The following is a 17,733-nucleotide window of genomic DNA, read 5'->3' on the forward strand; positions in this document are numbered from 1 at the left end:
TGAAGAAACAAATACATAGAAATACTTACATGACTCTCCTATCTATCAACATAGACCTGATTGGAAGGAGATACAGCAAATCTTCTATTTCTATTATGAGTAATCTCCTAAGGCTAAAATGGTTTAAACTGAGCTTAGAATTTTGCTTATTACTCATTAATTTATAATAGACTAAAAATTATATGAGAAAGTTCTGTGTTTTTTCTAATTTTTTATTCTGCTAAAACATACACACAATTTATCATTTTAACCACTTTTAAGCATACAGTTCAGTGGTCTATATATCTTTTAATTATATTTTCTACCAGAGGTCACCTTCATAATGCAGACCATTTTAAGAGAAGGGCCTCTTCATTAATTTTGTTTTTACTGATTTGGTGCTTACTTGGCCTTAATAGCTACAAGAATCTTTCTAATACCTTGGATTCCCTGCCTTCAATCCTGGGAGCCATCCTGGAAAGAATGATACTTGTAGAGGACACTGACAAGGGTGTCAGGAGAGTGGTCCTACCACTCACCAAGCAGATGATGTCATACAAATCACTGGTGGATTTTCTTATCCACTGACTTTATGAGGTTCTGGGAAAGCCTGCAAACTACTAGCAAAAAGACACTTAAACATCACTGAGAAAAGATATTCGGTAAATGTTAAAGAAGAAGGATAATAGGCTGGATGTGGTATCTCACGCCTGTAATCCCAGCACTTTGGGAGGCTGAAGCAGAAGGATTACTTGAGCCCAGGAGTGATCAATATGGCAACATAGTGAGACCCCATCTCTACAAAAAATAAAAATGAATAGCTGGGCATGGTGGCACACACCTGCAGTCCCAGCTACTTGGGAGGCTGAGGTGAGAGGATCACTTGAGACTAGGAGGTCGAGGCTGCAGTGAGCTGTGATTGCACCACTGCACTCCAGCCTGGGCAACAGAGCAAGAGCCTGCCTCAAAAACAAAAACAAAAACAAACAAAAAAGAAGGATGACAGTAAGACAACAACTGTGCAGTTCTGCCCTCTTCTAAGGAAGGATTAAAGAAGTTATTCCTCACATGCCTACATGTTAATGAGGCCCTTAAATTAATGTGATTGAAGAGGGTCACTCTGTATCTTTATTTTATATATTGGGCAAAGAATCACAGGCAAGTTGATTTGGACTGGATGTGGGAGATGAGCCAACTGTCACTTTTTATAAAGTTCTAGAAGCCTGAAAAGGTACTGGGGACAGAAAGTGTGCTGTGAATACAATTATGAGTAAGACACAAACCTTCCTCTTGGGGAGCCTGTGGCCTTATGGTGGAGTCAGATGTTATGAAAATACCAATTTTTTGCAGACTGTAATAAGCACTTTAAAATAAGGTTTACAGAAAGAATAAATGGAATATTTATGCCCAGGAATTTAGGAAAGAAAAATAAGCCTGTTCTTTAACACCACGGACCATTCCTTATTCACCCTTATTTATGGCCAGTGCCTGGAAGGTAGTAGGCACTAACATTTCTGATCAAATAAATGAACTCATTTATATATATATATGAATGAATGGAAAACCCAAATATCTGGAAGTAAAATGCACGAAACAGTAGTTATCTTCACCCAACTCCTTGGGTAACTACCTCCCCTCCACTAGGACAACAGAAAGCTACAAAAGGCTTTTCCCATCAGTGCCTCCTGAGCACACTCCTGTCTCTCTTTCCTGTCCCCATAGCCTAACTCCTTCTTCCCATCCCCACACTATTTTTGTTCACTTTTTAGTTAGCATTTATGTGGATTTCATACCCTGCTTTTCTCTTCCAGTGCTTCAGCTCCCCATTCACTGCTGTATTTGGTGTGGATGTCTCTGCAGTATGAGCTATTTTAGTAGTCAGGGCTGGAAGAGACACTGAGAGAGCTTCTGGCCTCTACTCAAGGACCTCCTCCTAAACACTTCTCTGTGATGGCAAGTATCTAGAAAATGCTAAAGAGCATTATGGAGCTTCTCTGCTTTTCCCAAGGCACTCAAAGGAAAGAGAGCATGTACATATGAGAGAAGGATGCAAATAAATGGAGCCAAACGTAGGATGCTTAGGTTGGGAATCAAGGTAGAACTCTAAAATGCCAGTTTTCATTGTGCTGCTGATGGCTGGGCTCTCCTTCCTTTCCTTCCCTCTTTCCATCCCTCTCCCACACCCCCCCAACTCCATCTGTCTGTCTGTCTTTCTCTCTCTGTCTCTCACACACGTACACACACACACACACACACGGTCTCATTCTGTCACCCAGGCTGGAGTGCAATGGCACAATCATGGCTCACTGCAGACTCAACTTCCCAGGCTCAAACAATGCTCTCACCTCAGCCTCCTGAGTAGCTGGGACTACAGGTGCATGCCACCATGACCAGACAATTTTTTATCTTTTGAAGACATGCAGTCTCGCTATGTCTCCAATTCCTGGCCTCCCAAAATGCTGGGATTACAGGCGGGAGTCACTGTACCCGGCCTTGGCTATCACTTCTTTCCATAAGGCCCAGCTCTGAAGAGCCAATTGTGGAACTTCAGTAACTCTGACGGCAGGTAGAGCACAGTGCCAAACATCAGTATATTTACCCTCCTTCCAGGTGATTTAGTCTTGCTTCACATTTCTTTCCATCACCTTCCTCCTTTCCTTGCTCCAGGTGACAGGCCTAGTGTGCCTTTCTTCCCCTCTTCTTTCATGGCAGGGGAGACCCCAGAATGGCAGTGGTGTATATTGTTTGGTTAAATGGGTTCAAATCCTGCCTGTCCCCTTTCCTATACTTTTCTATGTGTAGCCATGGATAAGTAAGTTATTTAACCTCTCTGAAGCCAGTAAAATGAGGATAATACCACTTACCCCATGGGTTTACAGTAAGGACTAAACTAAATATAACATATATAAAAGCACCCAGCAGAGGCACTGGCAGATTGTAGGTACTCAATAAACATTCTCTCCTTTGTCCTATTCCTGGACACACCATATATCTTCCAGGTACCAAACCATCCAGAAGCCACAAAGGCTGGAGGGGAAGGAAGCAGGGGGTAGAGAGCATGTATCCTTTCCCGTACTCCTCATTTAGTGTCTTTCCTTTTTAGAGACAAGGATATGATAGGAGACAGGATAATTTAAATAAGTGATTCATAATGAAATATAGAAATCAGGAGGCTTTTTCATGGGGCTGCTGTTTAGAGGAGGTAGCACCTGCTTATTGGCCCAGCTCAAGAGATTCAAAAAGAAATTTCTTCCTTGTCTTTATTTTCACTTGTGACACGACAGGAGACAGGATAAACTTGCCTTAGCCATCTTCTGTCTTCTAATTTGTAAACACATCATCCAAAATTCCTTCCTTCCCCCATAAAAAAGACTAGAAGAACTCTGGAAATAAGCTGTTATGGCTGAGTACATTGTTTCAATGTGGGTTTCAATTAGGAGATTTAATAAATGTTATGAAAACACTACTTCCCCTAACCTCTCACATAGCACATGACAACCTCTGTGAATATTTAGCACCTTACCTTTACTTTTTCGCCGTTAATCTCCACTGTCTTAATCATAAAATCAACTCCAATTGTGGCTCCTTGACCTGGGGGGAAAAGACCCTGAAGAAGAAATAATAGAAAAGAAAGGCTAAGCAAATATTTCCATTAAATGAAATTCTCCTCTCCCCCAGCAACACCCATCACCAGGTCCTTCCTTCAGCTGAGTTGACTGGTAGAAAAGAGAACTCTGCAATAAACATACGTGTGCATGTGTCTTTATAGCAGCGTGATTTATAATCCTTTGGGTATATACCCAGTAGTGGGATGGCTGGGTATATACCCAGTAGTGAGATACCCAGTAGTGGGATCTAGTTCTAGATCCTTGAGGAATTGCCATACTGTTTTCCATAATGGTTGAACTAGTTTACAATCCCACCAACAGTGTAAAAGTGTTCCTATTTCTCCACATCCTCTCCAGCACCTGTTGTTTCCTGACTTTTTAATGATTGCCATTCTAACTGGTGTGAGATGGTATCTCATTGTGGTTTTGATTTGCATTTCTCTGATGGCGAGTGATGATGAGCATTTTTTCATGTGTCTGTTGGCTGTATGAATGTCTTCTTTTGAGAAATGTCTGTTCATATTCACAATAGCAAAGACTTGGAATCAACCCAAATGTCCATCTGTGACAGACTGGATTAAGAAAATGTGGCACATATACACCATGGAATACTATGCAGCCATAAAAAAGGATGAGTTTGCATCCTTTGTAGGGACATGGATGCAGCTGAAAACCATCATTCTTAGCAAACTATCACAAGAACAGAAAACCAAACACCGCATGTTCTCACTCATAGGTGGGAACTGAACAATGAGATCGCTTGGACTCGGGAAGGGGAACATCACACATCGGGGCCTATCATGGGGAGGGGGGTGGGATTGCATTGGGAGTTATACCTGATATAAATGACGAATTGATGGGTGCTGACGAGTTGATAGGTGCAGCACACCAACATGGCACAAGTATACATATGTAACAAACCTGCACATTATGCACATGTACCCTAGAACTTAAAGTATAATAATAATAAATAAATAAATAAATAAAATAAAATAAAATAAAATTAAAAAAGAAAAGAGAACTCTGGTTACTCTCAAGGGAGCCCTGTGCAACTCTGTATGCATGTCTTAAGGGAAAGAGAAAAGAGGGAGAAAGTGTGAGAGGGAAATGCTGAAACAAGAGGAAAGAGAGAGGAGGACAGAGGAAAGGAGATAAGACAGGTGAAGGAGAAAACTGAGAAAGGGCAGGGGAACCTGATTTTAAGAATGAAACAGAAAAATCAGACATGAAGATAAGACTGAAGGGCATGCAACCACAGGGATGATATCAGAATCGGAAAGGTCAGGGCAAAACGGATAGGTTCTTTCTAAGAGGTAAAATCAAGGGTACTTAAAACTAGTTATCAGTCTTGAGCATGGACAGCCATGGGAGTGGGCAACAATATGAAAAAACAAATAAAAACTCCAGCATGAGAAGCAGGAATAAGAGAGTTTTGGGATCTGTCTTTTTGGATCTCCAGAAGCTTCTGAATTTTCCTTTGCCCCAGGGTGATCACTGTTTTCCTCAGTGCAATGTACCATGCATATGTAATTACATGGATCAAAGCCAATGACACTGGGAAGATAATCTAAGAAAATTAAGTCATCAAGGAGACAGTAGGGTAGAAACAGCATTAAACCAGGAGGCAGCAGCCTTAGAATCTCTGTGTAACCTCAAACAAACCACTCACCCTCTCTGGGCCTCAAATTCAATGAGTTTGAGGCTGATGTAAGCCATTTCAAAACAAACAAATAAAATGCTTTACTTCAAACTGAAAACTTAACCTGAAAGATGAGATTTTAACAAAGGCACAAGTATAATTTATGCAATTTACCATTACATAATGTTTCCTATAAACTTAGGGAGGGAGTTGGGGGTAGCAAGAAATTCTGTCAAGAAAGAACTCTTCACCCAGTTTCTCTTCCCTTGTTACTTATATTCCAGAATTTCCAGAAATTAAAGTAAAATTGACTTTATTAGTTCTGGCAACTATGACACAGATATTTTTAATTAAGAATTATTTAATTAAAGTTTTAGCTTAAAAGATTGAACTTCAAACCAAAAGAAAATGTTCTACTGCATGTCTGCAAAGGATGTAAATATAAACATTCATAACTTTACTTTCAAATATTGAATCAATTTTCTTCTGTTTTGGTTTGGCTCAGAAACAAAAGCTGCCAAGCTTCAAGTTTATAGCTCCAGATGTTTTGCACCTCAACAAATGCCAAAAAGTTAAACAAATTCTTCCCAATGTTTCACCCACCATTTTGTTCCCCAACCCCTGTGCCTAAAAAACAGCTAGATCTGATTCATTTTAACTGTCTGCTAAATAATAAAAACAAACATAATCTTGCCTCTGAAATATGAGTTTATGGTGGAGTTGAGGGGCTGGGAGGGGTAAAATGTAGACACAAAAGACAAATAAGAAAGAAGAAAAATGTGCTTGTTGGTAAAAAATTACTGTTGAAAATGGAGACATTTTCACATCTAATGACAGAGTTTGTGCTTTTAAAGAGAATGGTCTCAGAAGTTAGAATGTATAGGAGGTAGAAATTATCAGGCTTAGAACCTGGAACCCTGGTTCTAATCCTAGCCTTGACCCTCTATCTAATCTCACAATATAAGATCCTAAGCAAGGCATTTAGCCCCTCTAGATCTGACCTTTCATCTATAAAGTGAGAGAGGTGGGTTGAACAATGTCCTAAGTGACCTTTCAATACCAAGACGAAGTCAAGGAAACTTTTGATAAAGGGACTGAAAACTTTGCTACATCTCTGTAGTCTTATCCTTTTGTCAAAAGCAGAAAATATGACTAATGTTAGGTAGAAGTAAAACCAGTTGGAGTTTCCCATATATCTCCATGGCGGTTGACTGAGCCCAGATGCCTATTAGCTTGTTACTTTTGGTTTCAGCAGGCCACGGCTTAAAAAGCGTGGGTTCTATTCACTTACCATGGGAAAAACCTTGACATTGCAAAGTGACTCCGGCCCCTCTAGCTGTTTGTTATTCAATCTGCCTCTCTAGTTCTCCACAAAACCACAGACTGGCAGAGCTGGAAGGGGCCTTGGAGCTCACCCAGCCCCTAACGTGCAACAGGCAGCCCCAGGAAAGCGAGGTAACTTACCCAGGCTCACAGAGCAAGCCAGGGGCAGAACCAGGACTACGACCCATGTCTCAACTCCCAAGCCAGTGCTCTTTCCACAGCGCCAGGTTATCCTATGCCTTAGATAGGGGGGCAGGTGCCAACTTGCTGAACAAATAATTTATGAAAATTCAAGATATGTATGTAATGGTCCTACAAAGGGTACCATTCATACTTTTCAGGGGAAAACACACAAAAAAGGTCAACTTCGGAATGAGTTCTCACTCGTTTCCATATGAAAGCAGTATATAATCTGCAGCAGTGATTCTCAAAAGGGTAGTCTCAAAGGAAACTTGTACTTAGATCATATGATAAGAATCGAATCCAACCCAGGGGGACCATTCAATTCAGTTCAGATAATTCTTCACTATTTTCATGTCGTTCCCACTGAAGAGATTTAGAAAATTGGCCTATTTGCTCCTAAATGAAAATGATTCACTCAAGTTTCCTGGGAGGATTAAAGGGGGCATAGGCAGAATTTGACTGGTTTAATTTGTATTAGAATTTTAAAAAATTTAGGTTCAGTTTGATGTCCAGATTCATTTGTTTCCACCTGGGGATTATTAACTAGTAACTTACTTTTATCCAATAATTTAGTTTTGATACTGCACACTGACAGCAAAACCACTTGCCTTTGTCATTAAAGGAAGCAAGAAGAGGCGTGGGAGGGTTGGTGGAAACTCCCAGGGCCATGCTCCCAGGAGGTGGTTTAAAAACCCCTTGTTTAGGCTACAAAGCAGTTGTAGCTTTCAAAGGGTGCATCAGGAACCCACAGCTAAGCCCCTGGCATTGAAACTGGTCATCCATCTCCACAGATTCCCCCAACCCCTTAGGCTAGACTGACAAACCCAATCCTGGGCTTACGAGTTCCCTTACCTGAGTGAATCTTCGGACGAGGCACGTCTTCCCCACGCCAGCGTTGCCAATTAAAACAATTTTGAACAGGAAATCATAATCTTCCATACTCATTTACACAGCTGCAAGGCAAACACAGGCAAAAGTGAGAAGGGCCCAGTCAGACTTGCCCACAGAGCTCAAGCTGCACCAGCCTTGTCTCTGGGGGAACAAGGTCTGACTCATTTAAAGAGCAATTTAAAGCTCCCCTCTGGTGACCCTGCCAGCGAGACAGAAACACAGGTGTTTGGTCACAGACGGACTTTATTCCTTCTCAGCTACCTCATGTCACAGAGAATAAATGACGTAGATGTCCTTTCACCTGGTAACCTTTATTCCTCCAAGCTATCATGTCAGTTTCCTCCTGCAATAAATCTGTTTTCTTTCAGCATGAAAAGGAGATGACAAATCCATGTGCAGGCAAGCTGGGGTGCAAAAAAGCAAGGACAACAGAAAGCCCATCCAGAGCTTAAAGGACATTTATGGAATGTATATGACTGGAAAGAAGTGCTAGTGACGGGGAGACTGAATGAAGGGGAAGGAACTATAAAGGGCCCTTTTAGTCTCCTGCTTCTGGAAGTCTTAAGGTCCTACCAATGGTAGTCATAGCCTTCTTTCCCCTCTACCTCCTATACGTCTCCTGCCAACATGCTGATGCTACAGGGCCTCCCAAAGTGCCTGTCTGTTCACTCCTCTGGTCTTTGGTATGTGCCATTTCTTCTGCCTGGGATGCCCCTCCCTTCCACCCATTCTGCGCCTTGAAGTCCTTGAAGGTCCAATGCCAGCATCTCTTTCTCTTTGAATCTTTCACTGATCTTCCCCAGATAAAGCTAAACACTTTCACACTCCTAAAACTTCACTTGCTGTATACAATTCTTTGTTTAAATATCTGCCTCATCCTTAAGGGATGGGATTATGCCTTTCAGCTCTATTTTCTAGCCTCTGGGACAGAGTTACACTTTGTAAATGTCTATCCTATTGAAATAAAAAATTAGTTAATGGGCATGTTGCTTATGTGTAGACCTTAGTTTCACCAACTGTGCTAGAAAGACTGTGACTAAAAGGGCATACTAAAAGAATGCTCTGTCTACTTCAGTGGACTGCCGTTAAGATTTTTAAAAACTTACAAAAGAACCTTATACAAAAATTACCCAGGTGTGGTGGCGCGCTCCTGTAATCCCAGCTACTCAGGAGGCTGAGGCACAAGAATTGCTTGAACCCAGGAGGCAGAGGTTGCAGTGAGCCGAGATCACACCACCGCCCTCCAGCCTGGGTGACAGAGCAACACTGCCAAAAAAAAAAAACCAACCTTGATACACATAAAGCGCTATCCTGGTAAAAGCAATTTTAATCTACTGGGTGCCTACTACAGTACTACAGGAAATAGAAGAGACAATGTCTGCCCTCAAGACCAACAAGAGAAAAGTTAAATAATGGAAAAAAAAAAAGCTAAATAATAATTTGCGCCAACAGTGGAGCTCTTTTCCTAAGGTGTAGGCAGAACAGACCCAGTAGACTCTGGAGAGACAGGAAATGGGCAGTAAGGGAGCTCATGAGGAGAAAGGTGCTCAGGAGAGTAGGGAAGCCTCAGGGTCACTCCTACCAGCAGACCTGGAGCTCAAATGCCTGTAGCCTTGTAGGGCAGAGAGCAGAGCCCAATTAGCTGAACCTGTCAACTAGCCAGGGGAGTAAATTCCGTGTGTGCAAAGATGATGCCTGTGTAGATTTCAATTAATCCTTGGAAAAATAACTGACAACCAAGCCAACATGTAGGTGGCAGCTCATGGGGTTCCATCCCAGTTCACTGGGACTGTGAAGGAAAAACATTTCTCTGTACAAGAATCTGGGTCCATGAGCAGTGGTAGCATTATACTTGGCCCCTTATGTGTATTTCCATTTGTTTCTACAAGTATACGAGGTTTGTATTTACTAACACATTATCTATTTTACAGGTTAGTGAACTGAGGTTAAAGGAAATTTAGAAGGTGGCCTGAAATCATAAAGCTGAGAGCCAGACTTCATGTTCCAAAGGCATATAGTATCATAAAAAATGGAGCCAGAAAGACCGAGGTTCATGCCTGGCTGCACTGACCTTCTAAGCCTGTGCCTTTGGGTAAATGACAATTTTTCAAAACCTCAGCTTCCCCATCAACAAAATGGGGCTAATAACACCTATACCACAGAACTGTGATGCTTGAAAGAATGCATGGGAGCCCCTAAGGACAGTACCTGGCTCTTTGTCACCCAAACTCCTTAAAATGATTCTCAAATTTTCCATGATCTGGTTCCTGCTGTCCCTGCCAGCTCTGTCTCCTACCACTCTCCTCACAATCCACATTCTAGGCTCACTGGATTTCCTCAGTTGCTTAAATACGATGGGACTGCCTTTCTCCTCAGACCTTCACATATATTGTTCCGTCTGCCTAGAACACAAAACACAACTGAACCTCGCACCCTCACCCACCACCCCAAACCTCCTCTAGATCTCAGCTTCAACATGACTTCCTCCAGTCTGCTCCTCTAACCTACGAAGGGCCTGGGCCTCCCCGCTCTAGGCTCCCACAATGCCCTCCTCCTCTCCTGCTGTAAACTCACCATGCTACCTGTAATTAATTATTCACATATCTCACACTCCGGCCCCATCCCTCAGCACCTCAGCCCTACACACGTGTACACTCATGACTGTGAGCAGCATGAGAGCAATGAGGTGTGTGGTTGAGTCCAGATCCTAACCCCTCCCCATCATCATCGTCTCATTCTATATTACTAAGTCATTTAATCCTCAAAACAACCCTATGAGGGGGATGCTATACTATTAGTATCCTAATTTGGTAGAGGGGGCTGCTGAGACACAAGAGAAGTTAAATAAGCAGTCATAAGGTCCCACAGCTGATAACTAGTGGAGCTGAGATTCATACCCAGATAACCTGGCTCTCGCATTCATGTCCTTGAACCACTACCCAAGTAACTTTCACAATGCTGGCTCAGAGCAAAAGCTCAAGAAAGATGGATGAATTACATGATGAAGGACAGGCACTTAATCAATGTGATCACTCTTTCCTCTTCCCCTCTGGCTTCAAATATAAAACTCTACCACCCTGTAGAAGTTAAATAAGAATCAAAGTCAAACTCCTGATAAACACTCAGGGCCTGATAAACACTCAGGGACATGATATGTAAACAAAAATTCAATAAAGCTATTAGAAAGAAAAATAATAAAACTCATGGAAAGGCACACGGGCAGCAGGAAGGCATGAGGCTCTGTGGACCACAACTCTCTGCTTTCATAAGCCCATAAGAAACAAGAAACACAGGACTGGACTGCATTCTTTTTCTGTGCCCAGATTGTTTGACACACACTCATTTCTACATCTTTGCTGGAGGTCAAAGAACCAAAGCAGGAAATCCAGAGGAGAATGTCAAAAATAAAGACTTTAGAAACAGGGCTCTTAAAGAAGGTTCACAGTGCCCCAATGATGCACCTTTAGAAAAAGAAGGTGAAAAAAAGGCTGTGTCATAGTGAACATTATCTCATGTGGTTACCACCTGGAGCAGGCTACAGAATAAGTTAAGACACTACCCCTTTCTATAAGAAATTACTGTAATGCTCTGTTGAATGTGTTTTTGTTTGTTTTGCTTTTTTTGTTTTTGAGGCAGGATCTTGCTCTGTTGCCTACGCTGGAGTGCAGTGGCACGATCATGTATCAAACGACCCTCCTGCCTCAGCCTCCCAAGTAGGTGGGATTACAGACACAAGCCACTGTGCCCAGCTAATTTAAAAAAAAATTTTTTTAGAGATGGGGTCTCACTATGTTGCCCAGGCTTGTCTTGAACTCCTGGCCTCCATTAATCTTTCCACCTCAGCCTTCCAAAGTGCTGGGATTATAGGCATGAGCCACTATGCCAAAATGTTGGATGTTTTTTAAATGGATCTGGGTAAAATTGGTCTTTAATAATGCAGGCTGTCTATGGATAAAGCTGGACTGTAAACTCCAGGTTATCTGTTGTAGTTACTGTTTTGCTTCTAATGGAAAACACATTACTGAACGAAAAGATCACAAGATTATCTGCAAACTTCTACTCTTTGAGGAAGCCTTTCTGTTTGGTACATAAAGTAACAGCCCAGGCATCACCAATCCACATGTGATGAGACAGCATTTCCCCCTGAATAAGGGAAACCCATTCAGAAGCATTTACACCCAGCCCTAAATTGACAACAAAAGTCATGCCTCATCTGGGGAGCAGACATGCCACAAGATATGCTACTAACCAAACACTACTGCAGTATTTTATATTCTATTATTGTTAACATTGATAACAGCTTAACATTGATAACATTGATATTTGGTGCTTTTTATGTCTTGGGTACTCTTCTACATGTATTTGCTCATTTAATCCTCATAACTCTATGATGTAAGTACTCGTATTATCCCTAACTTGCAGAAAAGGAAGCTGAGACAGAGATATCATCCTAAAATCACACAGCTAGTTAGCCTCAGGACCAGGATTCAAACCTAGATCCATCTGACCCCAAAGCCTAGTTCTTTCTGCAACAGGATGCTGCTACCCCCTGCCTTGTAATTGACATTGTCTCTCTGTTATGAGAGCTAGAGGCTCAGCTGAATGAGGCCCCAGGCCCTTTGAACTGCAGTGTTCTAGAATCTCCCTGCTCTGGAAGCAACACACCCACACTGATGGAGCCACACACTGAACTTCAGATTACACAAGCGCTGCTCCTCACCTTGCCCTCCAGCCCAGGATTCTTTCAGGACCTGAAGTCACACTTCAGCTGCATCACTCTCACAATTCAGTCATCATTCATCCCTGTAAGTAAGTACCAGGCATAGGGAATATAAACAGGAGCATAGATGAGCAAGCAAAATCCCCAGTATCATCATCACCACAACAGTTGTAAATAAATGGATACATGCATAAGATTCAAACTGGAAAAATAGATGAGCAAGATAAAAAAATGAATTTTAAAAAGGTACAGGAAATGAAATCTAGTATGAAAAGCTTAAAAAGAAAAACAAAAACCATTCTAAGCAACATGAATTTGGCAACATTTAAACCATTCTTTAAAAGTGGCCTTTACCAGGCATGGTGGCTCATGCCTGTAACCCTAGCATTTTGGAAGGCTGAGGCAGGAGGATCATTTGAGCCCAGGAGTTCAAGGTTGCAGTGACCCATGATCACACCACTGCATTCCACCCTGAGCAACACAGTGGGACTCTATCAATAAATCAATGAATAAGTGGCCTTTAAAAAGCCTGTATTCACTGTTGCACACCTGTGCATTTTTCCTCTTTCCCTTTGGGGCTCAATATAACAGATAAAGTCAGAGGCCAGGTCTTCTCCCCAACTTTCTGACACACCTCCAACCCCAGTCCCCTAAAATATTTTGGTGACTTGTCCTTATTCAAAAACTGTGTGTCTCAGGCAGGTCCTTTGGGGCTTGACTTGGTCTGTAAAGGGAGGAGCTGGGTAAACAGGCAACAAGGCCCCTTCCCATGGCAGCAAATGTGGTTATTCTTTCATACCAAAGAGGCAGCGTAGGCAATGAAGCAAGAGGGCCTGGGTCTGTTAAAGAGCACTGTGTAGTTTCCTTATCCACAAAATGGGGATGATATTAGAACCTATACCACTGAGTTGCGTGAGAGGCAAATAAGATAATATATGGACAGGTACTCCTTTTAAAAATATATAAATAGTTTTTCCCACCATTCTGACAAAAGCCATACATACTGATTGCAGAAAATACAGACAAGCAAAAAGGAAAAGAAAATCATCTATCATCTCCTTCCCTATGCAGACCTTCTCCGGGGAATAATTAGTTAGCATTCTGGTATACATCCTTCTAGTCTTTTTCTTTTTTCTTTTTAGACAGAATTTCACTCCTATTGCCCAGGCTGGAGTGCAATGGTGCGATCTCGGCTCACTGCAACCTCTGCCTCCTAGGTTCAAGCGATTCTCCTGCCTCAGCCTCCCCAGTAGCTGGGATTACAGGCATGCACCACCAAGCCTGGCTAAGTTGTATTTTTAGTAGAGACAGGGTTTCTCCATGTTGGTCATACTGGTCTCGAACTCCCAACCTCAGGTGATTTGCCCACCTCAGCCTCCCAAAGTGCTGGGATTATAGGCGTGAGCCACTGCACCTGGCTGTAGTCTTTTTCTTTATATATACTCGTGTCTATGTGTATATTTTATTTCAAATTTATTAATTTAAAAAACAAAAACATCATAGAATTATATAAATTTTTTTCTATAGAATGGTATTTTCCCAAACCCAAAATCAGAACTCATGGTCTGCAAATAGAACCGATTACCAGAGACCCTCAAAATTCATTCAGCGCTTGGTCATATGACCCTAGATACTCAGTAAGTGGGGGGTGTGGAGGATAGCTTCACAGTAACATAACTCTGAGAAATACTAAATATTATCACTCAATCTTGGAGGTTTAAAATGTTCTGAAAATTCCCATAATGAAGGCTAGTTAACTTCATTTAATCCAGGATTTACCAAACATGATTTTAGCTGAGAATTCTTTTCTCATATAAAACATCTTTCTTTTTTTTTTTGAGACGGAGTCTCGCTCTGTCGCCCAGGCTGGAGTGCAGTGGCCCAATCTCCGCTCACTGCAAGCTCTGCCTCCTAGGTTCACGCCATTCTCCTGCCTCAGCTAGGGCACCCGCTACCACCCCCAGCTAATTTTTTTGTATTTTTAGTAGAGAAGGGGTTTCACCGTGTTAGACAGGATGGTCTGGATCTCCTGACCTTGTGATCCGCCCACCTCGGCCTCCCAAAGTGCTGGGATTACAGGCGTGAGCCACCCAGCCAGGCATAAAACACCTTTTATATATGCCTTGCTACTAGGGCTCCATGAAACATTAGTGTAGTAAACACTATTATATTTTATAGCATTTGAAATAAGAGCTGCCCAGGTAGGGTTGCCAGATACAGTTAAAAAAAAAAAATAAGAAGAAATCCAGGTCATGTCACCCTGACCATGTCAAATTTCAGTTTCAGATGGTCAGATGGCAACAAATACATTTTAATATAAATTCGTTCCAAATATTACATGAGACATATTTTAAAGTTTGTTGTTTATCTGAAATTCAAAATGAACTGGACATCCTATCTCAGTACTCAGATCGCAGTAGAAATAGAGGCCCTAGGCATAACACCATGCTTGCCCAGAAGCTATGGAGGGTGATGGGCAGGGCATGAGAAACAAGATATCCTTGATAAATCCAAAACAACCAGAGGAATAAAAAAGGGCAAGTAAAATTTCAAGAAGGCATCATAGGGGTTCTTTAGAATCTGGGCCAGACTCTGGAGGGTGGGTGCAGACTGGCACAGAGGGCTCAGCAGGTGAGTCTCACCCTCTTTGATGATCCCAGAGCACTGTCGACCTTCCTCCAAGTATGTCCCCACATGTGCGTCTGGCCTGTGGAAGGAGCCATGCCATATGTGTCTCTCACCCCTACTATCCTTAAGGACAAGGACTGTACCTCAACAAGACACCTGTCTCTTCTTATCCCACTGTTGTGTTCAGTAAGTGTACATTGAATTGAAAGCCTTTGATCCATCTTTCCACCTAACAAGGTTCTGTCCCTGGAAGCTCATTATTGCTTAATCACTAGGAGGCAATTACTAACTATTACTATAATCAACTGCTGCAAGCTCACTTGCTTTACATCAGCTGCTAATTTCATGTTATTGCAAGTTAATTATTCTCCTTGGCCACAAATGTCAAACACCCACCTGTGCTGTGGCTGCTCCTTATTCACCAGACTGTAAACTCCAGCATTTTTACATGGCCCTTTATAGTTTACAAAATTCTTTCACAGACATTATCTAATCCGGACCTCCCAACAACTTCAAGAGAAAGCTCTAATCATTCTGCAAGTGAGGAAACTGAGGGTTTAGGTGATGAAGTGACTGACTTACTCTGACACACTAGTGAGTCACAAGGTGGCCTCGGTATCCTGGCCACCTAGAATTTCTCCTCTGCCTGAACATACTATGTGTTCCCAGGTTCCTGGCCATTTGGACCATGATTTGAACACACTGTGTGCTAGGAATGGTGCTAAATGTTTTCACATGTAATCTTATTTAATCTTTTCAGTAGTCCATCAAATAGGTATTAATATTCCCATTATACAGATAAGAAAATTGAGGTTCAGAGAGATTAATTAGTTCAAAAATCAAACAGCTAATGAGTAAAAGTGCCTGGATTCAAAACCCAGGTCTTTCTGGAAAAAAAATTAAGTTGGAGGTCTGTCTCACTCCTTATACTAAAATAAATTCTGGATGAATTCAAAATTTGGATCTAAAAAACTGAAGGCATAAAAGTACTAGAAGAAAACATTATATATAAATATATATATATATACACACACACACATAAAATCTTAAAGTAGAGAAGGCTTTTTAAGAATTACTCAAAATCAAGGCTATAAAGTAAAAAGACTGACAAATTTCATTAAATGTTTCAAAAATTCTAAATGGCAAAACAATAAAAATGAAAAACTGACTAAATATTTGCAATATATATTATTAAGGTCTAACTGATGACATGCATAGAAAGTTCCTATAAAATGAATATGAAAAATTCAATAACCCCCTAGAAAAAAACAGGCTAAGGACATGAGCAGATAATTCCCAAGAAAGGAATAAAAATAGCACTTACATGTTTTTGTTTTTTTTTTTAAACTGATCAACTTTACTCACAAAAGTAAATTAAAACTATAGTAAATTTATAATTATAAATTATAATTTTAACTATATATAGTTATAACAAGAGGCCATTCATCTCCGACTGGCCAAGTTTATCCTGTACTGGTGACAGTATAGAGAAATGGGGCACTTGTCTACTACTGGTGGGAGGTAAATCAATGCAACCTCTATGGAGAGCACTATCGATTTAAAGCTAAAAACGCTATTACAAACCCTCTGACCCAGCAACTGCACTTCCAGGAATCTATCACATTTATACTCACAAAGGCACAAGTAGTGGGATATTTATTACAACAGTATTTGGAATAGCAATTATAAAAACAACCTAAAAGTCCATCAGCAGAAAATGGTTATATAGATTTAGCCATACAACAATGGACCACCACACAGCCTGCTATGGATATCTGCAAGATATATTAAATGAAAGAAGCAAGGCAAAGAATGGTGTGTTTATAGTATGAAGAAATGGTGGGGGCATATGATTCTATATCTGTATAGGCACAAGATATTTTTGGAATGATACAAAAAAACTGGCAACAGTAGTTGCCCCTGGGGAGGCTATAATATTTAGCTCTTTCTAGGAAAGAAGATAACCTCCAACTCTTAAATTATACTCAGCCGTTTTATTCAGTCTATAGTAGTGATTCAAAAGAAAGACAGTTTTCCTAATACAGGGAGAGAGGCCCTGTTTTAAAAAAAAGATCTATTCGGGGTGCTCTGTTTCAATCTTTCTGTCTTTCTCTTTGTCTGCCTAGCTGCACCCCTTCATGGGACACGGACCCCAAGAAGGAATGTCCCACCCAGGCTCTGGAGTTGCTTTTCCAGTTCATAGTGTGTATTACTGCCTTCTCTAAACCATGTCTCAGCATAGTGAGTCTCTACAAGGAGGATTCATTCTTTCAGACCAACTTCCCTCAAAACCAAGTATCCACAGTATGGCAGCCAAAACCAATGGATCAAACAATAGCTTGCTTGTGTCATGAATAAAAACAAAACTGTCACACATTCGTACAGCTTAGAAATTACTCTCACTTCACTCTGACACAGAACATTTCTAAGGAAGCAGAAGGAGCTCATCTTTTTCTCCCCATTTTACAGAGATGAGATTTGAAACCAAGATAGTGACTTGCCTCAGGCCATGCAGCATGTAAGCAACAGAGCCAGAAGAGCAAACACAGGTCCGCTGACTCCAAATCAGAGCTGCTGCCAGGACAAATAAGATCTGCAAATATAAATCCCTACTGGGCAAGGCCACAGACAAAACCATCAGGGGGGCTGGCATGAACACATGCCATGGTGTGGGGGTGGAGTTAGGAGGAAGGAACTTAGAAGCAGCCCTTGGAATACTTTTTAAGATATGCAAAAAGTAAAAATGAAAATGAAAAATAAAG

The 17,733-nt window shown here is 41.3% G+C and overlaps 1 protein-coding gene across 2 annotated transcripts in view; it reads right to left on the minus strand.

Annotated features, from left to right (window-relative positions):
- RAB30 (RAB30, member RAS oncogene family) overlaps positions 1-17,733 on the minus strand; it is a 93,103-nt gene that overhangs the window by 17,454 nt on the left and 57,916 nt on the right. For both annotated transcript variants that reach the window (XM_023209304.1, XM_031933927.1), the window contains exons 2-3: positions 7,585-7,685; positions 3,503-3,586 (exon numbers count right to left, since the gene is read on the minus strand). In XM_023209304.1, coding sequence (XP_023065072.1) covers positions 3,503-3,586; positions 7,585-7,677 — 177 coding nt within the window. In that variant the 5' untranslated portion in view covers positions 7,678-7,685. The remainder of the gene's footprint in view (positions 1-3,502; positions 3,587-7,584; positions 7,686-17,733) is intronic.

This window comes from Piliocolobus tephrosceles, chromosome 13 (genome assembly GCF_002776525.5).
Source record: "Piliocolobus tephrosceles isolate RC106 chromosome 13, ASM277652v3, whole genome shotgun sequence".
Lineage (NCBI taxonomy): Eukaryota > Metazoa > Chordata > Mammalia > Primates > Cercopithecidae > Piliocolobus > Piliocolobus tephrosceles.